Source organism: Hoplias malabaricus, chromosome 11 (assembly GCF_029633855.1).
Source record: "Hoplias malabaricus isolate fHopMal1 chromosome 11, fHopMal1.hap1, whole genome shotgun sequence".
NCBI classification, from domain to species: domain Eukaryota; kingdom Metazoa; phylum Chordata; class Actinopteri; order Characiformes; family Erythrinidae; genus Hoplias; species Hoplias malabaricus.
In genome coordinates, this window is record NC_089810.1 from 12,983,647 (window position 1) to 13,009,209 (window position 25,563).

General features: G+C 36.9%; 2 protein-coding genes across 3 annotated transcripts in view; both read right to left on the bottom strand.

Moving 5' to 3' along the window:
- The window catches only part of LOC136709801 (ryanodine receptor 1-like), a 95,779-nt gene extending 80,897 nt beyond the window's left edge, over positions 1-14,882 (bottom strand). The window contains exons 1-2 of the mRNA XM_066685315.1: positions 14,774-14,882; positions 12,981-13,054 (exon numbers count right to left, since the gene is read on the bottom strand). Coding sequence (XP_066541412.1) covers positions 12,981-13,028 — 48 coding nt within the window. The 5' untranslated portion in view covers positions 13,029-13,054; positions 14,774-14,882. The remainder of the gene's footprint in view (positions 1-12,980; positions 13,055-14,773) is intronic.
- Positions 14,883-18,765: 3,883 nt separating this feature from the next.
- LOC136709927 (guanylyl cyclase-activating protein 2-like) lies at positions 18,766-25,320 on the bottom strand. 2 transcript variants are annotated; one of them, XM_066685514.1, is made up of 5 exons: positions 25,308-25,320; positions 21,158-21,348; positions 20,927-21,076; positions 19,486-19,591; positions 18,766-18,887 (listed from the first exon to the last, which is right to left on the bottom strand). In XM_066685514.1, exons 1-5 carry the CDS (start codon positions 25,318-25,320, stop codon positions 18,766-18,768), a joined length of 582 nt encoding a protein of 193 aa, XP_066541611.1. The 2 variants fall into 2 exon arrangements, with proteins under 2 accessions (XP_066541611.1, XP_066541613.1); XM_066685516.1 differs by lacking the exon at positions 25,308-25,320 and having other exon boundaries at positions 21,158-21,358.
- Positions 25,321-25,563: the final 243 nt, after the last annotated feature.

A 25,563-nucleotide genomic window follows, 5' to 3' on the forward strand; every position in this document is an offset into this window, starting at 1 on the left:
GACCCACCAATCATCCACCATGATTCATATCTGTGACTTTCCACAAAATCAGATCTGTTAAGCCTGCTGCATGTAGTTTGCCTTTAGATTTAGCCCATCATTTATCTTCTGCCAGCCCCAAATCTGTCTATTGAGCTATTCTGCAGCACTTGAAGACAGTAAACGGGACATCCTGCCCTCTGTTCTTTTACCAAGCCTTCTTCAACCTTAACCATGAAGCACTTTCACACAACTTACCCTGAGAAAACATGGTATTTTGGGATTACACAATAAAGATGCATTCTAGCATTACTAAGTATTACAGTTATACAGGTATGCCTGCGTTGGATAGCACATCTGAAACTTTGAACAAGCATTAAAGAATTATATTGTGTTATGATATATTGCTTCACAATAAGCCACAATATGCGTTTCAGAGCCTATTGCAGAGACTGTCAGTACTGAGCCCATTTGCTTTTTTCACCTGTATTTTATATTTTTTCCTCTGAATTCTACTATATTTATGTGTTTATGTGCCATAAATAGCATTAACATTTCATAAAGTCACTCTGCTTTGTGCATCTCATCCAGGCTCAACCATCTTTATAATTTCAGCCTAAAAGGGCAACTATCATCCACTACATGCTCACTAGGATATTGATGAAATTGATCTGTTTTTATAATGGCCTGTACTCGGCAGGGAGTGAACAATGATTTTAAAGTTACATTTACAAGTACTGGTTCTAAATATAATAATAAAAATAAAATAATATAAAAAAGTTATCTTATTCTACAGTTTATTTAAACAGTTGGTGTCAGTACACAGCCTTTAAAGAATGTTTGCCTTTTTATGCCTCATTACAAAGAATGTCATTAGTGCTGTGTATCTATGTTTAGTGCAGCACAGCATGTGAAATGCAGAGTAAAAACTGATGATTGTAAATCACTTTATTAAATATGGCACTGCTGATTCAATATCCATGTTTTATCAGATCAAATTTCAGAAAATACATTAACTCAATACATGCTGAGTATGAATTCATTCATTCATTCATTCATTCATTATCTGTAAGCGCTTATCCAGTTCAGGGTCACGATGGGTCCAGAGCCTACCTGGAATCATTGGGCGCAAGGCAGGAATACACCCTGGAGGGGGCGCCAGACCTTCACAGGGCAACACACACACTCACACACTGACACTGTTGAGTCGCCAATCCACCTACCAACGTGTGTTTTTGGACTGTGGGAGGAAAACAGAGCACCCAGAGGAAACCCACGTGGACACGGGGAGAACACACCAACTCCTCACAGACAGTCACCCCAAGCAGGAATCAAACCCACAACCTCCAGGCCCCTGGAGCTGTGTAACTGCGACACTACCTGCTGCACCACCGTGCCACCCTCAGGATCAAACAGTTACAGAAAATTAATAAATAAATATTGAGAATCATGTATGTTGTTATACTGTGTTATGTCATATCACTCATTCTTATCTGAAACTTTATGTCATTGCTGTTAAGACAAAACATTTTTAATAACCTCTATATTAGTGTGAAAATGACAACAGTCTCAATTTCAATTAACTTTTTGTCCATTTTAATAATCATCAAATGTTTGCATACATTTGCATACATTTAGTTTCATGAGTGATGACATTTGCAAAAAAAGAATCTGATCATTTTCTGAGATCCTGAGACAAGCTGTTCAGCCTTATGGGCTGAAATTTACAGAACATTGCCGTAAAATGTACTAGGGAAAGAAATAAAAAACCTCCAGGGTGCAGCAAGTGAAGTACTGTGCAGGTAACCCAGGAAAGCTGCCCCAGGCTAGTTTGTGAAGCAGCAGAAGCATAGTGTGTGTGTGTGTGTGTGTGAGACCCTGGAACAGATATGGAGAAGAAGCAGTGTTCTGAATATCTAAAAGCAGCCGGCTGTTTCAGTGACTCACACTACTCTCTGGCTGTGGACGATCACATGACAAGGCAGCCATGCACACTGAAGCAGAGATGTGGAAGAACAATAGTTTATTTCTTATTCCCATACATTTCTCTATCTGTACACTTCTTACACTGCTTCTTAATGCTTCCAGCATTCCCTCTGACAGCTAACACTTAACTATAAATAAAAACTCTTTCCTACATGTCAGGCTCAAGTACACAGCTCTGTAATGTACCTGAGCTTGACTGGACCACACATAGAGACAATGATGAGTCTTGTAAAGGCCTAAGAACATAATATGAAACCCATTCATGCAATTTAACCTCTATGCATGGGGCTGTGTATTGACACATTGAAATTGAATCAACTTCCATATTAATAACAATCTTTATTTCATTATGTCACATGGTAAACACTTATTCACTTATAACTTTTTATGGAACCATTTTATAAAATCCCAATTTATTTTGTGTTGTGTCAGAGTGTGAGTATGAGGACAGTTCCCCTACAGCCATGTGCAAAGCTGCTGTTCCAAGCACCCCACATTCATAGGCTTAACTCAGGCTAGTATAAATAGCCCCAGAGCTGCAGGGGGATTTGAAAGATCCATTATGCTTTAGGCTACTCTCCTCACACAACCAGTGCTAATGTGTCGCTGCAAGGCCTTTCAGCTCACTCAGATTAAGGTGAACAAGGGGAATATAAAAGCATTAACATTTGCATGCGTATTACTGACCTATTGAACTGAATGTCGAAGACAGACTGCTACACCATCAGATAAAGCAAGCCTAAGATTAGAGGTAAACTAAATTTAAAAGACATCGCACGGTAAGGAAAGCTAGCACAAATAAAGGGGAGATTTACCAACTGAGTTATATAAATACATACATAAATTCCATGGTTTGAAATAGTTGTATCACCACTGGTCAAATTACATGCCTGATTAGCGAAGTGCAAATATGTGATCAGGGAACAAACTTAAATATGGCATTTTTCTATGAATTAAATAAAAGTTTTACACTTTGTGTGTTTTTATTTTATAATTATAATTTTAAAAGTTAAAAGCTAATTAATATTTACATGGAAAAGCAATAAAACATTTTGCATTGCAATTAAAAAATGCTGGAATATAGCAATAGGATGTATTACGAATTCAAAGCATGAATCTAAACCTTGAACTTATAGGTTTTCATTGCCCCAAGCTACGATATGATCAGAAGGAACATTTATTGTCCTCAGGCATATATGTTCAGGGCCATCTTTGCTCAGCAGGAAAATCATATTTTAAACCATAGCACTAAGTGGACTGTGATACTCAGAGGCAGGGCTGTACAAATCCTTACACTGGTTTGACTGTGATTATCAGAAGCAGGACAAACTATCTGGCACAGCTTGATTAATACAGAGCCATGGGTTAATGTCCCCCCTTTACCTTATGGCAGTGCAAAGCCCTAATGAATGAACCATCCATCGCCCTCAGTGTCACTTCTGAACTGAGAATAACCCACCAATCAAAAATATCCAGCCATCAGCATCCTGTGCAGCAACAGATGCACTACTGTCTGTGGCTTTATATCTAAGATGGATCAATGAGGTAGGTGTGTCTAACAGTGCACAGTGAGTGAACACAATGTCTAAAAACTCGAGCAGCATTGCTGTGTCTGATCTATTCGTACCAGTGCAACACACACTAACACACCACAAGTGGTTTCATTGCAGAGCTGAGAATGGTCAGCCACCCAAATCATACCTGCTCTGTCAGGGTCTTGTGGGGGGCCTGATCATTTAAGAACAGGATGAACTGGTGAAAATAAAGTATACAGCGCACCAATAGACTATAGGCTGTAATTATAAAAATATAAAGTGCTCCTGTATTGTCCATGAGGAGAAGAATTTTTATTTTATTTTATTTTTAATTTATTTTATTGATGTCAGTATATTTATAAGGATATGTTTTAAACTAAATCATTCAGAAAAAATGGTACACTGCAGATAAATTATTTATTACTGAGTACAGTCTTGCCTTATAATGGTTGGATTATTGTATGCATCTCAGCCTAAAAAAATTCAAGACAAACTATTGTAAAATAATGACAAGTAATTCAGACTGTTTATAAGTACTAATTGCATGTAGAGTTGTTGATGTCAAGGGACTCTAAAGCAAGACCAAGACTGGCACTAATTAAGTCCAAGTCAGTAAGATCTGGATATTCTGAGCCCGAATCAAAACTGAGACCAGGTAGAAACTAATAAATAATAGTTTATAATATTTATTAAAAAAAAAAGCCTACTTAACTATGTAACCTTTTTTTTACAGACATTTGGAAAAATGCTATTTGAGCATGAAAAGTAGTGACTTGTAGATACTTGTTATCCAGCTTAACGAAGATTTACAAAAGAAATTAAAAATTACACATGTAGAAAAAAGGCTATTTTATTCTGTCTTAATGTATTACAGATATTCAGTGAAGAATATCAGAGGAACAAAAAAATAAATGTTCCCAAAGACCAACCTGTTAAAGTGAATAATTAGTTCCTGAGAGGTAGCATACAGTTGAATATTGGCCTGAATGGTAGCAGCTCCCAGACCACAGGTGCTCTTCTGAAGTGTTCAATCTGGGTAGTGTGAGGCAATACGAGTCAACAGAGGTGCAGTGATTGATGGTGGTGTGAAATAGGTGAGATGAATAAGCATGTGTCCACCAGAGACCCTCAGCAGGAGGGGAGTGACATCAAATGGACAGCACTATACCTATCACTGTATCCTAAGAATAGCTAAAAAAAAAGTAACGTGTTTATGCAGTGTTTTACTGTCATTTCCAGCCCCAAACAGAAGGTTAACTGTTCATAATGATCCAAAGCTGAATTACAACCAGAGAAGACTAACACCACTGCCCCCCTCCCACCACCACAGCATCAGTACCTTATCTTAATGCTCATGGATGAACACGACAAAGGCCCACAGCGATGCTTTGACATCTTGTGTAAAGAACAAGAGTAACTCTCTTTTACAGCCATGGTGTAAGTGGAAAGAGTTTTAGAAGCAGGAATTTCTTTACACCTATACTTAGACCTAGTCGGGGGATTCCCTTTCATTTCCAGCTTGCTGACTCCGGGCTTCTAATGACTGCATCCCCTCTATTGACTACAGTCTAATTCAGACTGATGGGGAGATGGATGAGGTGAATGAAGGAGTGCTGGAAAGAGGGAGAAGGGAGGCACAGTAGTGTCAATACTGAAAGGGGCGGCGGTGTCTGGGTGAAGGGTTGCCCTTTTAAAAATGCTTTTGTCTGTCTCAGACTAATCCGAGCTGAAAAAGCGCACATGCATGACTTCCAGCCACAGTGTCCCTGAATAAAATGTCACTTCCTCTATAGGTGGGCTGCCCCTGGGTCCAGTGTGGTATTTACAATGGCCGTAAGGTTAATTTCCCTGTTGGCACAACAAAATTCCAAATGACTACATTATATATAAACACTGTGACCGTGCTTGCCAAATTTCAGGGTATGAGCTGTTATATATTGTAAAAAATGTAATTTTAAGCCTGAATTTTGCTTACTACTGGTTAACTATACATTGCAGCCAAAAACATCAGAGACTACACTGTATGTGTTTGCATTTCAGCCAAAATAACCATTAACTAACCTTCAGCTGTCAGTATCACCATCAGGAAAAAAAACAGAAAGCATACATTTAAAAATTCATGCATTCTTTAATTTTCTGTAAACATATATAGCCCTCACAGTGACCCAAGGCAGGACTTGAACCAACAATCCCAGAGACCTGTAGCTGTGAGACAGAGACACTACCCATTCAAAGCTGTGTTGCCCCATTTACAATTATAAATACACAGAGTTCATTTTTTATCCTTTCAGGTCCACAATGCTGAGCTCTTATAGTGGAAAGATAGACAGAAACACCTGTACTTTTATTTATTTTTTCTGAAGCATGAGTTGAGGTCAAGTTTCTCTTGTCTCACAGCAAGCATTGTATAGCGTCACAAAACTTTTTTTTTTTAATATAATAAACACAGGATCTGGTGGTTAATCTTGTATGAGGGAAATGTCTGTTTTTCAAATAATCTCAGAGGAAATTCTGCAATTAGCATTTGGTTAGCAGAATCTTAGCACATGTTTATAAAAAAAATTAAATAAATAAAAGATAAAAAACTGAAGAAAAAAAACCACAATAGCGAGTTCTATTCATGGCTGGTACGATTCCAATTTTCACTATATCTTTTTAAATTCAGATTTGGAAACATTCTCTGTCTTTCACTTTTCTCATGCAAAGTACTTTTCTATCTAATCTGCTCAATATTATCATAACATTTTAAAAATTTTAAAAATTTAAAAATCATTAACTTGTACTTAATGGCCCTTCAGACTGGTCATTGGGACTTTTGCACAGTGCTGTACATTAGCTTCATATTTCCAGACAAGTGTGTCTCGGCTTATCGCCTATATTAGAAGTAAGGAGTAAATTGAAGTAAATGGTAAATGAGATTTTTTTCAAAAATTATTGCTTTAACATACTGATTAGGGGATAAACATGAGAAATAACTGTTCTAAGTGTAGCTAGAAAAAACAAGAGGAAAATAGGACTAATATTTAGCTTAGACTATGTGTGCTGAGCAAAGAGAAACAGAGAAAACAGACTCTGGTGATATGGATGGAACTCTCACCCCAAAAACCCCAACCCTGGCTTTACAGACTTTCAGACAACTCAACCAAAGCCAAAATATTAGTGAATTATGCCAGTTTTGACTAATTTCTTCTCACTGTCTCCATATCTCCCCCTGCCCACACACCCTCTTCTCCCTCTCACTTGCCCCAACTCTTCTATTTTGGGTGGCTGCACCTGTCACTCTTGCATTCCCCTGCATTGCTGACTGGCTGATATTTTGGAGGCTCATACACACCAGCGACGTGCAGTGGCTTAGAATCCCCCACCTTCCCCATCACACACAAAAACAACACTATGCATCACCTACTGATAAAATGTATGCAAATGTACTGAATGCAAATATATTAATGACATGTTTAACCCAAGATAAACCATAAGAACACTTTACTGAAATCTGATAGTAAGTCTATATATATATATATATATGTGGAATATACATTTACTGTCAGTCTACACACCCACTGGGTGCTTGTCTAGGATCTGATCTTGGACTTCGTACCTCAAGCAATGATCGTATGCACTAGATATAAATGTGGGTTGTATACAAAATGTTATTGTTGTCATGGTCAATTTAGATTTTCTAAGTATTTAGTGGATATCACCTGCATTTAAAAATCACTGTCCAGCTGTGATGGATAGTTAGAAGAACCTTTTCCTTTGGAACATATTTTTATTAAATGAATAAATATAAATATAGGGGTGGCACAATAGGTAGTGTCACTGTTACACAGCTCCAGGGACCTGGGGTTGTGGGTTTGAGCCACGCTCCAGGTGACACTGTTTGGTGTGTTCTCCCTGTGTCCATATGGGTTTCCTTCCACTGTCCAAAAACACACATTGGTAGGCGGATTGGCTACTTAAAATGGCCATAGGTGTGAGTGTGTGTTGCCCTGGGAAGGACTGGCACCCTCTCTAGAGTGTGTTCCGGCCTGGCACCCAATGATTCTGGGCAGGCCCTGGACCCACTGTGACCCTGAACTGGATAAGTGTTTACAGACTATGAATGAATGAATGACAAAAAAATTATATATATATATATTTAATTGGTGTTTATATGCTTGAAGCATATATATTTTTTTAAGTTCTTCTCAAAGCTTTTTTATTTATTTATTTATGTTTATTTGTGTTATGTTGGGTTCTGTGCTTACCCTGGATCACTGGCTGCAAGGCAATAACAAACTAAGGACAGGATACCAATCCAGCACAGGGTACACAAAACAAAATAGGCCATACTCTTGTTGGCTGCTTCGTTGCACTGCTGTGTCTGAACCACTCATACACGCACCACCCACACAAACAAGCCAACACCACATTTAATTTACCACCCATAAAATACATGCTGTTTCTGTGGGGGTCCTGACCAGTGAAGAATGGGGTGAAAGAGGATCATTAAAATACGTATAGCAACAGATGGATTACAGTCTGCAATGAAACAGAGTTGCTCGGTGTTTTTAAATACTGATGATGTCAGTTTGTTAAGTAGTATTGATGTAATATATCACAGCAATGATAAAATATCTGCATATTGCCTATACAAAAATAAAAAGTTTCTTTCACACATTCCTAAAGTGATCAGTAGACAGTTATTACCTGTCCTAGCAGAATTGTACTTCATCAGTGTTTAGAGTTGCTTCTGCTTCAACGTAATTATATTTATTCTTCTTCTCTAGAATGAGAACATAGAGTACAACAATATTCTCTGCCTAGAAGTGGGTGTGGGGAGCGATGAGGATGGAGAGGTGTATTAAAATAGCGTATTTGAAACAGTGACTGCAGTTTCACTGAAAACCGAGAGACCATTTGAAATGTCAGAACACTTCAGTTTTCACAGAATACATTTCAGCATTTTTTTTCTGTCTTGCCACATTAGGTTAGCATATCAGCAATAATTCAATACTAAAAGACCTTCTATCTCAGAATGAGGATTTTCATATTGCATGTGCCACACACAGGCACACTGAGATCTCCCAGCGGATTCAAGCAATGGAGAAGTAGGACACAGCCTCTCTCACTCTGCCTCCTGAGTGTCAGGAGCTTATAGTGGCAAAACTATAAAAAGAAAGTGCTGTTATAGCCTGGAACATGAATACCCCTCAAACACTCTCCAGCACTGTTCTTTTAGCTTTTCTCGCTACATCGCTGCCTCTCTCTCCAATCTCACCATCATAAACAATGATGTGAACATCTCTCACTCAGTCACTGGCTCAGTCTCTATCACTCTTTTCTTCTCAACAGCTGATGGAACCCTGGGATGTTTCTGAAGGGATTACCCCAGACTGGTGTTAAATGTGTTAACGGAATCATACAGTTCACTTATAAATTACATTTTTCATTTGAGAATGTTATAAAAAGACACCGGAATCTTAACAACCAACAAGGTTCACCAACTAAAATGTTCCCGTTATATACAGTGTACTTTAAGCATCTGTTTTTAAAAGAAAAGTTCTGGTCTGATAGAGATGTGAATATATCCACAGGTGCTTTTGTCTATCCTTCTAGTGTGAAGACAACTCACTGCATGAATTTACTACACACTTTGGAAATTCAGTGTGTTTTTTCTCTTTTATTACGTGTAACCTCATCTTGTAATTGATCCTGTCCTGTATGAAACCATAAAGTAATTTTACGTTTCTTTTGGTTTAATTAATTGCAATAGGTTAAAAAATTAAATTAAACAAAATAAATAAATGTTGTTATCCTACAAATTAAAAAAGTAAAAGGAACATTAAAAGAGGTTTGGATATGCCATTGAAGATATGCCTTGATAAACCTGGTCCAAACAACGACCTTTTATAAAGAGCTATTAATCTACTTTTATATAAGTCTGCTACTAAATACTAATGTCACTTAAACAGACGGTCAAGAAGTTTTGCAGCAAAGAAATCAGTTGGTCAAGTTCAGCTGAAATCTGGAGATGTTCCAATAATGTAAATGTCATTTCTCTCTCTACACTCACAGTAACTGAATTTACGTCACTGTGCCTAAAGGTTCCACTATTAAACACATGATAAATTACACAGTCAGAAAGCATTAAGCCTACCACACCTCAGCTCTGTCTCTTGTCTAGAAGTTCATACATTTATATCAATATATACACACACACACACACATATGTATTACATATATATATATATACAAAGAACTATATATAAACTCACAGTTATATAACTCATAGCAATGAGGAACCAGATATTTGAAAAGTCTATGTTTAAAAGGATTAATCAATATCAATTATGACTATGACGTTTTAGTGCGTTAATAAAATAACCAAATATGTTAGACACAACGAATGCCTGATATTATGGTGAACAATCCTGAAATTATATATAATATATAGCTGTAAACTTTCCTCATTATTATGAATTTTCATAATTGTGATTTTTTTGTGTCTGTGTGTATTGTAGATGTCATCAGTATTAAAACAACACTGAACAATTGCATGTTTCATTAAAACCAAATGTAATTAGGACTATTTCACTGGATTTAAGGTAGTATCGCATATACAATAATAAATAAAAAAAATTACAGAGCAAGTTATTATTATTATTATTATTATTATTATTTAAATGTCATTATCATTATATGTATTGTGAAAAGGGGCTTTAAGTTTGCAATATGATACATCTGATATGATATTTTTGCCATATTACTCAGCCCTAGATGAATTCTCTCTAAATTCCCATCTGCAGTGCAAAAATTGCTATTAGCATGTGTTGGAGAATAATAACAGCTGAGAGGCTTTTTTTTTTGTCTCATGATGAATATAAAAAGTTGACCTTTGGACATAATCTTAGGAAGAATCCTTTGTGGTACTGTCATTTGGACCATGCCCAATTTGTTACACCTAAAACTGGCATTTGAGTCTATTATTATTGGTATTACAGACAGGCTTTTTCCCCAAAGGCTAAAAGGATTGAGAACTTTAGACAGGCATCCTGCAACTCATGACTGTTGTTAAACAATTATCCGTATTGTCCATCATCTGTCTGCTAAAAAAAAAGTCAGACTAGCCTCCACAAAACTAGGAAATTTCCTCTTTGCATTGAGTAGAACCTCAGGCTCCACACCTGGGCTGCTGTCATTCACTAAAGAGCTGATATTCTTTTTTTCCCCTCTACTTTTCCTGTTACAATGTTTGTGGCAGCTTCTTGTTTCATCGACATACATTACTACATAACAAGTATCAAAGGAGAAAAAGAATATATATATATATATGGGTTTTTTTTAATAAGAAAGTGAAAGTAGTCATATGTATTTTGTTGCTCCTGGTGCTCCGCCTACTGTAATTCAGTTTTACAGCACTGTACTGAAATAGGGTGACCAGACGTCCTTTTTAACCCGGACATGTCCTCTTATTTAGACTTAAAAATATGTCCGGCCAGAATTTTACAAACATCCAGGATTTTGTTTTTCTAGAGCTTTCATAGAACTTCGAGAAGTTTCGTTAACAAACTAGTCCCGCCCTCCCCTACTCCGATTGGTTCGCTTGAGTGAGAAGGGGGCGTGGTGAAGTAGCCTAAAATCTTCTGATTGGACGGTCTGACTGTAGAGCTACCGTTATTGGTCAATAGCCTTCTCTGTAAACATTAAATTGGTCGGTCTGCACGTCAGTAGTAATCAATGGGGAGGGGGAAGAGGTGGGTGGTTTCCTACATTCCTCCATAGTCATATAGTGCAGTTTTTGCAGTGCTGAGCACAGAGTAGCAACGACAGAGGCTCTGTTCTCCCTATTACAGTTAATTGAAGCATCTAAATGATTTTGAAGCTGTAATTTTATGGTAAAAAATGTTATGTACTGTTCCTATAAAGGAAAATCTCTCCCCTCTTAACTCAAATGCAGTCAATCAGGTAAAGTACCTTTTTTTTGACTGAGCTGTATCTCAAATGTAAGTAATTGTTAAAACAAGCTTAGATCACCAATTAGCTATATAATAAACATGGCATTTGCCTCAGAGTTAGAGCAAAGTAATTTTAAACAGATTTACTTATGTGTTTTCTGACACTGTATGGATTAAATGACAGCCAATACAGAAGCAACATAATTGTAATTAGAGACACCAGGAGTGTATTATGATCTAAGCATGCAGTTTATGAACGCTAGTTATAGAGAAGCTTCCATCACTTTTTAAACATATCAACAGCCAAAACTAAAGAACCAAACACTTTGATTATAAGATGGAAATGTTGTATTCTTTATTATCAATATGACTGATATATTATCATATCAAGATACAAGTTTCTGTAATCTGCTTCCTAAAAGTTTCTATGTACATGTCTTTAATTTTCTCAGCCCCACTTCATAATTTTGCTATCCTCCCTAGTGCCTGGGCCTTAGTATAAGGTTGAGAGATCAGCGGGTTGGGGAGGGGGTGTCAGTGTCCAGCTGTCCTCACTCGCACTAAACTGCCTTCTTCATCTTCTACCGTCACCAAAAGTCTCTCCTTTCCTCTCACAGGGTAAAAATAGATAACGATTCTAACAGATGCACAAGCTGCTGTCTATCTACACTTAACTACTCAAAGGGAGGAATATTCCGGAACAAATGTATAAAGTTGCCAAACGCCTGTTCAATTTAGAATCCATCAATAACCCACTATATCAATCCTTACTATTAATAAAATGCCTAACAGTGGTCTTTTATTTACAACAGTTTCGTACAGCTGGATAAAGAATAACAAATTCAGAAAGAAAAGGCCGAAGCGCATGTAGTCAATTTAAAACCAAGTCAATATGACTATAGAAAAAACACCAAGCTTGAAAGAAATGTAAGAAAAATGCCAGGAACTAGCATAAGCAGTTTTCTAAACCAACAGCCATGGGTTCCTCTCTTAACTAGGACAGTGTAGATGGGGAATTCAGTATTATAAATATCATATGGTGGAAGAGCAGGGTGTCAGGATCTCAAGGAACATGTGTGCTCTGCTCAGTAAAAACAGAAGTGCAAGAAAAGTCTTTCTAGAACAGTCATACACAGATGTCTATAATTACACAATAACCCTTATAGCTGTAATGCAAACCCTACTAAATCTGGTACAAGCTAAAGCTGCCATACTCTTTAAAGGGAGAGGAAGATACTATTATATAGATAAATACAAGACAAATCCGTGAGCTTTTCTGACTGACAACATTTTTCTTTACAAGAGATAATAATATATCATGAAAAATGACATCAAAAATGAATGTGAACTGATGAATAAACAGTTTTCATCCTATTTATATTGTCTGCTACAAGTTATCAAACTTATGGTGTATATCGTCTGTACTGAAGATGTGCAAACACTTTACGGATATTATTTTTTATCCCCATTTTCTGCATCCCTTACACTGACATAGGCATCCTCAGTAGGTGTAGGTGCAGGTAAGAGGTTAAGTTGCACTTACCGTTCGCAAGAACTGGATCTCCTCATCTCCTCCTTCTCCTTCCGCCATCCTGCTCCCAGCTTCACCAGCAGCTCCTCAGAGGAGAGCACAAAATCCTTCAGTTTTCTCTCCCCTTCCTCTCTCTGTCTTTCCCCCTCTCTCCACTCTCTCTCAGTGTGTGTGTGTGGGTGTGTTGGAGGACAGCATGTGTCCTGTGACTCTCACAGTGGAGTGAGAGGGAGTGACAGACAAAATCACTTCTCTTCCTCTCTCTCTCTCTCTATCTCTCTCTCTCTCTCTCTCTCTCTCTCTCTCTCTCCCTCTATATTTGCACAACTGAGCCACCCCCCCCCCCAAGCCTTGTGCTCCTTCAGGTTTGGGCGGCCTATAAAAGGCAAGTGTGTGTACACACGCTTTTGTGAGTGAATATTCACTAGAGAATCACTATAGCACCCATAAAACAATAGTATGACAATAAGCTACCCACAAAACACTTCTATTACAATAATGAGATGTCTATTTGGCTATTCTGTATAGCCAATGATGCTAAAGAATTATGAAATAAACTGTATGTACTGTGCTACAAAATAGTATATGCCCTGATTAATAATATATTCAGTGCTAGTTTTAAACTACAATGTCCTTGTTAAAATTAACTGTTTGAAAAATCAAACCAGTGAAGGTCTCCATTTCTCCAAAGAGAGAAAAACAGATTCTCAGCGCCATCTTTTGGACTAAGAAAACCACAGAACTCTATACACTTGTTTAATAGTAATCAAATTAATAATTAAACAATGATCATTGGTTCTTCTTGTATTGACAATGTCTTCTTCACCCAAAATATACTTATCTATAGTGACAGCATACATAAAAAAGCACATACAAGGATTAGCATACGCTGAAGCCCAGGAATGCCTGCAGTAGCCCCTTGACATCTAACTAAATAATTTTAAATCCCTAACCATAACAGAACACTGGCTCAGATGGCAGGTTCACTGTTAGGCATGATTTCAGTTTGCAACCTCTCCCTGAATAACAGTCTAACTGACCACCAAAAGCAGCCTTCATAACAATAAATTAGGGATGACTCATGACTAATTAAGCACATTTTAAAACACATTAAGCCTTTTGTTTGGAACACACAAGCAGCATTTTTTCTTAAAGAAGGTTCAACTAATTCTACACTTATTACAACCCAGTGCCACTTCAGTCTACTGTTTTTGAACAATGATAAACTTAAATATACTTTCTGTTAATTATTATATTTTGGTTTATTCTTATCATACACTAAGTGTTATTGCCCACATTTGTGCATCATTAGAGTTTGTGCATCATCTGTGCACTGAGCCAACACTAATGTAACACATTGTAATATATGAACAGATTCTATAAGTAGGAAATTAAAAGAATGATACCAATATCATTTAATTAGGAATGGGATGATTTACTGATGTCTGTTCATTAATGGATGAACTCAGGTTGTCATGTACAGTTACTCATTCGTTTTCCTTAGTCCACCGCCCCATCTGCAGGACGTGCATGCATACAGACTGGTACACTAACAAGTATTTAAATACAAGCAAGATAACGAACACTATAATTAATGTGTTGACTGTATATGTGCATGTATATGAGAGAGATGCTGAAAATCTGCAATCATATACCCCAATACATGCTATATATCCAATACATCATATATTATATGAAAATCAGGCAGCATTTATAGGATGGCAGATTTTCAGCCTCTCTCTCTCTCTCTCTCTCTCACACACACACACACACACACACACACACACACACACACTGCCCCTCACCTCCACAATCTCCATTTAAGTGTCATCTCTCAATGCTCCTCACATCTCTCTTTTTTCCCAATAACAGCCACATCTGGCGGAGCAGCTGGAGCAGCACAGGGTTTTTTTTGGAGAGCTTTTTCTTGGCATCTCAGTACCAACCTCACAGAGCATGCCCAGAGACGAAGGCAATGACGCCAGAGACCATGTTTTTAGGGATGCTGGGAAGTTGAGTTCTAACCATGGAATAAGCGTCGGTTGCCCTTTCGTGGGGCAATCACTAGGTGGCAGCGTTTCAACTCAAACATGTGACGCTTCTTTTCGAGTATTTTGAGAGCAAGAACTTTATGGAGAGAGATTAGTCTCAAAATACTTTACAAATGCGTAAATGTTAATCCACAATTTAAACACAAGTCACAGATATGTTTCACTGTTCACAAATGAATACACACACTCTGTGTCTCACAGTCTGCAGTTTGTGCAAATACAGTTACATTTATAAAAACATGTTTTTTGGTTTTCATTTTAAATTATATCACAATTTTATGCGAAAATATATACATTTGTTTAAATTTACATTGCAAATAGTTGTAAAGTCGAAGTCTCAAATTTAAAATTTATTTGTAAAATGTAGAATCTGCGTTTGTGAATAGAGTCACTCGTGTTTATCGTGACGTGCATTTGTTCATTTCCTCTCGCGGTTTTTAGATTTTGAGACTTTCCTCTCGCATTTCACCCGCTCCAAATACAAATGCAGCCTGATCCACAAATGTGGCCAGCATCATAATTATTGTGGGTAAATAACTATTGTGTCAAGAATGTGATGCTCTTTTAAACTCAGCTGTGGCAAGTAACAGGTGTGGGCAATATAAAATTGTCTGAGGACTTGAGAACCAAAACTGTGGAAAAATATCAACAATCTCAAAGTTACAAGTCAATCTCTAGAGATCTTGATGTTCCTTTGTCCGCGGTGGGCAACATAAGAAATCTATAACCCACAGCACTGTAGCTAATCTCCTTGGATGTGCACGAAGGAGACCAAAATAGAGCTTTATTTGTAAAGCACATCATTCTACTGTTTACCAAAAATGGAATGAGGCTTACAAAGAAATGAACACAGTACCTATAGTCAAATATGGTGGAGATCCAAAGATGTTCTGGGGTTGTTTTGCTGCCTCTGGCACTAGGTGTCTTGAATATTTTGGGTCAAAATGTAGGCTCGTGTCAGAAAGGTTTACGTTCTAGGTCTCCTATTGGGAGAAGGCACTTCAAATATGAGAGACCTGGAGCAGTATGCAAAAAAAGAGTGGTCCAAAATTACAGTTGAGAGGTGTAAGAAGTTTGTTGATTGTTATAGGAAGCGATTGATTTCAGTATTTTTTTTTTTCCAAAGGGTGTCAACAATTTTTTTATTAAAGGGTTTTGTGTGAAATTATATAAATATTGGCTTTTTTCTGTGGTTCCAATACACACAAAGTTAATAAATGTGTATAAAAAATAAATAAATAATTAAAAAAAAGAGCAAAGAGCAAGCCTAGTTTTAATGGACTGCCGTTAGCCATATAGCCATTGTCACGAATGTGTTCCTGGTATTTCAAAAACAGGAACCCCAAAACACATACCCTTCTCATTGAAAGGTCTGGGGAGCTTTGGTGATTCATATCTGTGGTGGAGAAAATAAGTACAAGTATTAATTGAAATCTAACAGAGCATTTGCAATCAGAAAGTAGTTTATTAACCTTAAGGTGGTCAACACACAATAGCACAGAGTACTATGTGAATGTGGACAAAGAAGATGTTTTCACAGAGAGTTTATATAGGTAGTTTATACGTCATAAGCATAAGATAATCACTCAAATTTTCTGCAAGCTTAGTTTCCTTAGAGACATCCCAGTTTGATAAACAAGATGAAGGACAAAATGTTTTGTACTGATAAAAGCACTGACCTCGAAACTGACCTGACATACACTTTTTCTGAATTCTGTTGATGGTTAGAAATGAATATACAGACAAAACAAGCAGACAGGGTCTTTTAACAGAGACATGTAAAAATTTCCATTACAATATCAATGTCTTTTATTACTGTTTACAATAATAACAAATAATAACTAACTATAAAAATAATTTATCTTGTCAGTTGCTAACAGTGTGTGTATGATGATGTTCATCCCACTATACAAAACTGAAGCACTGTGTTGAGATGACATTAAAGCCACTCGTTTACCAGAAAGCAATAAGAATAACATTTTGAACATTTCTAAAACCAAGCACCTTAACAACCAGGGCATCGCTGGGAACTAGTTATTTATTACTGACTTACATTTCTATAAGGGTCTGACTGATAAAACAGTGCTGTAACTAATTCACAGCCTCGTTTATTTTGAGTAACACCTCGCTCTGGTGTTCTTACTTTAATAATCCGGAGATTTTGTCCGTTTTCCTCTAAAGTTAAACAAAAAGCTGTACAGATGTAATTTACTCGTCGGAAAGTCAGTAACGGTGAGATGTGTCCGTGTATTCGTGTTGTTATAGGCACAGACAAGATGACTTTCTCTTTGTTAAATATATAGTAGAAAACAAAAGGCTGTGTCACAGAAACATTCTCCAAACATAAAGAAGAGACTGTGATAAATATTACCTCAACAACGTTCAACACATTTCTGTTCGAGGCTCCAGTAAAACACTGAGCTGCACCGCGGTGGATGGTGGACCTACAGCGCTGAAGCGGCACGAGTGTGTCACAATTCAGCTCTCAACTCTCTGACCACTTGAACACATCAATCCTCGTACCTTCTGCTCACCTTTCAAAAAGTGAAAATTTTAATGAATGATGTATGGCTTATAGCAAGAAATGGGACGGGGGAAACCTGTAGGCAGCAAAATCCCGGACATTTTTAGCCATGTAGAAAAAGAACATATCCAGGGAAAAGAGGACGTATGGTCACCGCCGAACAGTTCCAAACATAGTTCTTGAACTGGAATGAGAAATATGGCTGAACTAACAACAGACGCAGTAGTGGTGCCACCTTAAGTTTTTTCTGTGAAATACGGCTGATATAACGGTTCCTACTCGCGCATGCTCGTTTCAACATTAGGTGTCAGTCAGGAAGCACAAATGCCTTTTCTAGGCCGGTTTGGCAAAAACAATAATTTTCTGTGAGAAATACTTCATTTTCTGGCAAAAATTCAGGGGTGCCAACACTTTCAGCCATAACTGTATATGTGGAACATTAATATAACACAAAAATATTGATAATTAAACCTGTATATCTACATTATTCATATATTTGTCTGTTATAAAAAAAATAATGGAACAGTCCAAACAATTTACCAAATCAAACATGAATTACAACATAAGTACCAAAATAATATTGATTTACATTAATTAAACAACATTACAAACAAAAATATTGTATGTTTGAACAATGTTGGGGGTGGATTACAGGGTGTCCTTTTGGGTCAAAGTCCTACTTCTTCTCGTCATAGAGAGATTACTGCTTCCTAACCAGTGATCCACAGAGATAATTATTTTATCCTTTAAGCTTCTTCAGCCAAAATGACATGGGGATATCTTTTCTTTATAGTTAGCCATGCAGAAAGTAGTAATTACATTTCAATCTATTTCAAGTTTATTCAGCCTCTATGATTAATCATTTTTTCAAGCACTATACTATAAGGCTGTGTTTAACATATTCATGGATTTTTGATTATTTGCTAAATAAATATATCTGTGTTTCCCCATTACTACAAAAACTATTAAAAAACCTACATTACTTTATCTGATCATCAATTAATGTTTAGGTCTTTGTATGGAGGAAATGAAGCAGGTGCTCCAGTTTTGTTCCGGCATTTTCATGCAACGTTTTTTGCTTATAAAAAGCAAAAACACAGTATAAGTGGGCATAACCAAGTCCAAGTGAAGACCTCCTTGATTTTAGAGCATTTAAAAAAGGTGAGAATTCTGAATAATCAGAATTAGCGTGTTTTATTGAAACTGAGTTCATTGGTAGGCCTCATGAATTTTTATTCTGGTGGTCAATGAACCAGCCGCTGGGTCGTATGTCAAGCCTGAGCTGCTCCATGACCCATGTGTCTCTTTGAGCTCCCTCTATAAACTCCTGCAGTGAAATTTGACCTAGAAGAACCAAATATAAGTTATTGATGACATAAATGCAAAGTATTTTTATTTTGGTGAATTAATGACTAGTAGTGTATAAATATGTTTCCTCACTGTAGTTGACAAAGTAAAAGCATTAAATTACTAAGTGTCTTCTAGAACTCCAAAAGTCATTCTTAGTAAATCCAGAATTGGTCAGTTTGGTTAGCTGCTATTCCAATGTTTGCACGAGCTCATGGTTTAAAATAGGAATAGGAAAAAAATAGGAAAACTTTAGGTTTTCATTTGAAGTTTGAAATCTGTAGCATTGTAGCCAGTCACAAAGCATTTAATACAAGTAAAGATTATTCAATTTCTTACTTAAGTACATGTTAGAATAATGGTTTGTAAACTAGCTACAACCAAACTCTGCTTATGAGACTACTGCAAGATCAGTGTACATTTGACACTTATGTTTCTGAAATATTAGATTTTCAAGTTCCATGTCACTGAACCAAAAATCTGACAAATCCCACCCATTTGCAAGTCCATTTGTCAATATACCACCATTATACCAGTCATCAGAGTGATGCTTACATTAAGTTATTAGCAATGACTACATATTTGTAGATCTTACCATCATGGTTTTGGTCAATAAGCTCAAAGATTCTTTCACATATCTGATCTGGACTAAGTTTTTCAGTGTCTGGATGATGGGCATGTTGCCGCAATTTATAGATAATCTGTAGAAAAAATTAACAGTACAATGGTTAGTCAGTCCAAGCAATACACAAAATATAACATACAAAAAAAAAATAAATGAATTTATAGAGACCAATCTTTAATATATTATCTCCTCTGGTAAAGAGGACTTCATCAAGCTAGTAAGTTAGCTATGAAATGTTATATAGTATTCTTGGAAGAATCATGTTCACATGTGTCAAGTTAAAATTACTGACAACAGCTTGTTGGATTTGGGGTGCTTATTGTGACCACACTAACAATTTACCAGGAGAAATGATGTTACTATTAACAAGTGAGTTTAATCTGCTACAAAAGAAAAAGAAAATACATTTTACAATTGTACGTGGGCTGATATTTTTTGACAAACAGAAGGTGATCTTATAAAAACCTAAACATGATTTATTGCCTGAGAGAATAAGTTCACAACTGAGTGAGAGAATGATTGAATGACTATCAACAAATTACAGTAAAACGTCTCAAGTATCATGTTTTTATATGTTCATTTTTATCTCAATGAACTGACTTGTAGCTTAATCTCACTCCCACTGATTACATCATTCAATCACTGATTAACTCGCTCACTCACTTAACATTTAACTAATTAATTCAGTGGGCAGCACGGTGGCAAAGCAGGTAGTGGCACTGTCATACAGCTCCAGAGTCCTGGGGTTGTGGGTTCGATCCCCATCTGTGAGGAGATTGGTGTGTTCTCCCCATGTCTGCATGGGTTTCCTGTAGGTGCTCTGGGTTCCTCCCACCATCCAAAGACACACACATTAGTAGGTGAACTGGCTTCTCAAAAGTGTCCATAGGTGTGAGTGAATGTGTGTCACTCTGCTAAGGACTGGCACCAGACCCACCGTGACCCTAAACTGTATAAACAGTTACAGACAATGGATGAATAATTAACTCAGTTACTTATTGTCTAAGTTAAGAACTCATAAAGGACTAATGGTGTATTAACCTTACAGATTCCTTAAACCACTCTAAGGTAATTCAAATACTTTAAGCCCTCAGACAGCAGCCGAGGACATTAGCTCCTATCTACCCATCTTGCCACAGTCAAAATCCCATGAATGTTTGCCTTAACTGTTTAGTTAACTTGTTGTGAGGACATATCCATGTTTGTCCATGATATTAATAACAACAACATATGCAGTTACATTAGCCTCCTATTATTATTTATTTATTTATTCATTGTCTGTAACAGTTTATCCAGTTCAGAGCTGTAATGGGTCCAGAGATTAACCGGAGTCAGCCTCCTATTATTCGTTATATGTTTAAATGTATTTGCCATTCCTATTACAAGAAAAATAATTATTTGTAAGAATAACCTTGATCACTTGTTTGACCTCTTGTCTGTCCAGTCGTCCATTTCCATCCCTGTCATAGACTTTAAAAGACCACTTCAATTTATCCTCAAGTCTACCACGGAGAACCAGGTGAAGGGCAGCAACATATTCCATGAAGTCTATTGTGTTATCCTGGAAAAATAGATACAGAATGCGGTGTATATGGCCTCATAAAGTAACAAAGCAATCTTTCTTCATTTATGGAATACATACGTGGTTTGTATCAAATGATCTGAACAGGTTCTCCATGTAGGCCATTTCTTCTTCTGTAGAGTCACTTGTGATTCCAAAAATTCGCTTGAATTCGTGAAGATGCAGCTTCCCACTTGGACACTCATCTGCAAATTTCCTGTACAGCTCCTGAATCTGAGAGAGACCAACTTCTCTGTCCCCCTGACTTTGTACTTGACCCATTACTCTATAACCCAGCAGCCAAAAAATCTTTATGCAGAAAAACTTCGGTGTTTTTTTTACCTGTAAACTTTCTTTAAAATGTCAACTGTCAGCGGTAAGCCATAGCAATAGATCCAGCCATCTCTTGCAGAAAGCACAGATGAACTGATCCCCTTACTATGCTGTTAGTGGACTAACTCTTGTGAACAACAGTATTTTTAGATGCAGAGGTCAATCCAGGTTCCCTTTTCAAATGTTACTGATTATTCCTGAAACAAACCACTTGTAACGCTGTTCAAAAAATGCAACTTATTATGATGAAAAGTGTAGTAAATCTCACTTAAATATTTTGTAAATCTTTTTTTTTTGTTTACTTTGTATACAATCCTTTTGTATACTGTCTGTGTCATGAGAACATTTTTTAAACATAATTTTACATATTAATGACATAAATGTATGTTGTATTAACTTTTCATAAATACTGACCAATAGAAATTGTGCATTATTTACAATGAAATCTTAAATTTACATATGAATAAAATGTGATTTCTTGTAAAGTTATGGTTCTGGAGACACAATTGTTTTGTCCTAACAGCAGTGATATAGTGATGGATAAACTGATACGTGAACACTAACAACAAATTAAATATTTATACATTTCTAATATGTTGTTGTTTAGTGCAGTTATTGACCATGGAGGTTTAAATCATAAATGTAGCTGTGTGTCAGGATCCATTGCTGTGTTGTGGCATTCTGTTTCCCTTCCCATTTGCCTTACTCATCCCCACCCCTCTGTGGTGTTAGGCAGTCATGTGACTGAGCTCACGTGTGGATCATTTTGTCTCTTGCTATTTTAACTCTGTGTTTCTAGGTTTTTTCACCATTTACGTTCATGTTTCTAGGTTTATTCCACAGTCTCTGGGCATGTTTTTAATGGTGCACATTTGTGTTTACTATATCTAATAGAGATTAACCACTTCGGCACATGCTTCTGCCCTCTCGTCTCCTTTGCTACAAGTTTGACACTGGGATCTGCCAACCTGATACCTCTGATAGTAAGATAATTTGTGAGTGTGTGTGTGTGTGAGAGAGAGAGAGAGAGAGAGAGAGAGAGAGAGAGAGAGAGAGAGAGAGAGAGAGAAAATCCTGACTTCTTTACACACAAGGATAGATGGGTTGTTACAAGGTGCATTTATTTTAGTTTATTATACATTTTAAGTACATCTGAATATATGAACCTTTGTTTTCCCTTAGTATTTTCAAAGCTGAAAATATTTTCTTCTACATGTACTATTTAATGCCCTGTGAAGGACTGGCGCCCCCTCCAGGGTGTATCCCCACCTTGCTTACAGATAATGAATGAATGAACGAATGTACTATTTAAGTTAAAGGAATATATTTTACCCAGCTATATTTTAAGTGAGTGGCATGGTAGCACAACAGGTAGTGTCACTGTCACACAGCTCACCCGTTCCTGTGGTTGTGGGTTCGATGCCTGCCTCTGTCTGTCACTGTTGTGAGGAGTTTGGTGCGTTATCCCCTTGTTTGTGTGGGTTCCCTCCCGGTGCTGCAGTTCCCTCAGTCCAAACATGCATACTGGTTGGTGGATGGACCATTGATGAATTTAATAAAAAAAAAGTGAATGTGTGAGTGTGTGGTGTCCTGTGATCGTCTGACCCCCAAACATTCCGGACCCACTGTAAACCTGAACTGGATAATCAGTTACAAACAATGAAAGAATAAAATATTTTACATGGTTATTTTAAGTTACTTAGTGATTTTTATAATTTATTTATTTTATCTTTTTATTATATTTATTTGATATAACATTTTTATAAATTTGGCAACAAAAAAATGCAAAACATAAGACAATAGTTGTAAGACATTAGTATGTGAATTTTGGAGTTGTTTTTGAGAAGCATGCAAACGTCTTTGTAAATCTAATAGCACATGGGGTGGGGACTCTCTAAATTCATAACAAGATTTGTATATTTATTTGGTTGGCTCTAGACTAGAAGAGGCCAACGGCAATATGAAGGCTCCACTACCCTTAGGAGAATCTGACCTATCTTATTTTTGCTTATTTAAATGGGCATTCAAATGAGAAATATATTAAAGAGTAACGTATTATCTTTTGATATTGTGATTATACATTGACAGATCAGCCAAAACACTAAAACCTCCTTGTTTCTACACAATGTTCAATGTTTTTTTCAGCTCCACTAACCATACTTTGTAGTTCTAAAATTATAGACTGCTTTCCATTTGTTGCTCTGGATTCTCTGTTAGCCCACACTCATTCCTGCTTTTCAATCAGGACCACCAAAGCACTGGTATTATTTGGATGGTAGATCACACTCAGCACTGCAGAGACATTAACGTTTAGTATACTTATACCAGAGCAACAAATACAACAAAAGCAGAGTGTCTGTGCTTAGACTGATCCACTACCCAAATAATACCTGGTCTGCTGTGCTTCTGGTTGGTCCCTACAACAAAAAAAATGTCAGGGGGAGAGAGGGGCCTACCAAAGTATGCAGAACAACAAATGGATAACATTTGAAAATCTACAAGTGCATTTACATGGTAAGTGAAGCTGACAAAAAGGAAGGTAATTTAAATTTTATGGTGTAATTATATATATATATATATATATATATATATTGTCACTGTCCAAAAACATCTCCCAAAATAGTAACATTTCAAGAGAAGAAAATAAAACTTCTTAAACTTCAATGAAAGTTGGATGTTATATTCCAAATCTATTTACAGCAGCAGTAAGGGGGACAATAACTGTACATACTCTATTTTAGAAGAGACATTCATAAGCAAATGCACACAAACCTCTGGTCTAATGTGCTGGTCCCTGAAAAAAGTGTTATATACATAAATATGTGTATGTGTGTGTGTTAGAGATCAATTTTAAACTGGAAAGGGTAGGCATTGTGTTCATGAATGTTAATTAACACATTTTGGAGAGTGTTGTTTAAATGCTATATTTATTCATGCTTATGCTAAGAGTTATATAAAATTGGCTCACCCTGGATGATTAAGGAGGACCTTACCATAAATTGCAGTAAATTACAATGTTTGGTTCGAGGTGAGATTACAGTCCCACCACCCAAAACTCATGACTATGCCTTTCCAGGTCAGCCTTTTACTGCACTCCTGCAAAGAACTGCTTTTAAATGACTTTAAAGCGACAGATACAGACCCCTTTGAGCATAAGCCAAGGGTATGTATAATATACAATTTTTGAGTGTACCAAACATAACAAGATAGAGCTGCAAAGATTGTCGAATTAATCAACAACATCGATTACAAATATTTGTCGACTCGGATTTTCACCGTGTATGTGTCATTAAATCACTTTTAATTAAAAAGCACATAAGCTTTTTAATATTTTTTTTCTACTTTTTAAATGTTATCACACAGTTTACAACATCAGCTCAGAATGAATCTGTTTCATAATCTGGAAATGCCAAACACACCCTGCTCTGTGCTTTGTACACCTGGAGTGGGCCACCCTTTAAAACACCGCCTTTTAAACAGCTATAAACGTGCAGAGACATAGCACCAAACTCTGGGCCCTATGCACAAGCAATGCCCAAGGGCCCCCCTCAACACCCCTCAACCACATGAGTTCGTTTAATGTAGGCTATTTGCTTTCACAATTGGGCTCACCTTTCTTGGAACATAAGTTTGTTAGCAGTTGTTTCTCATTTCTTTTTTGTCTCTTTCCTGCCTCTGTTTTCTTTCCTGAAAACCGTATTCAGCTTTCTTGATCATCATTTATCACATCAGAGATTATGCTGCTTCAGCAGAATAAATGCTAAATTAAATGGGCCTAGTTAAAGGACTGGGGGTGCCAGTCCTTCAAAGTGCGACACACACACACACTTTGAGTTGCAAATCTACATACCACAAGTCCCTGGAGCTGTGTGACTGCGACACCTACCTGCTGCGCCACTGTGCTGCCCCATTTATTTTATGAGTATTATAATTTAATAAAAGTAGCACAGGGGATTCTCAGTTCACACTCTGAAGAGCACTGTGGATTCCAAACTGCAACCTGGGGTGAGATAAAGAGACAGGGGAGAGAAATATATAGACTGAGAGAGGAGAGAGAGCAACAGATTGTGAGTAAGAGGGAGAAGAAGGGGGGTAAGATTCCAGAAACCAGGAGCATGAGATATATAAAAAGAAAGAATGAGAGAAAAGAGATC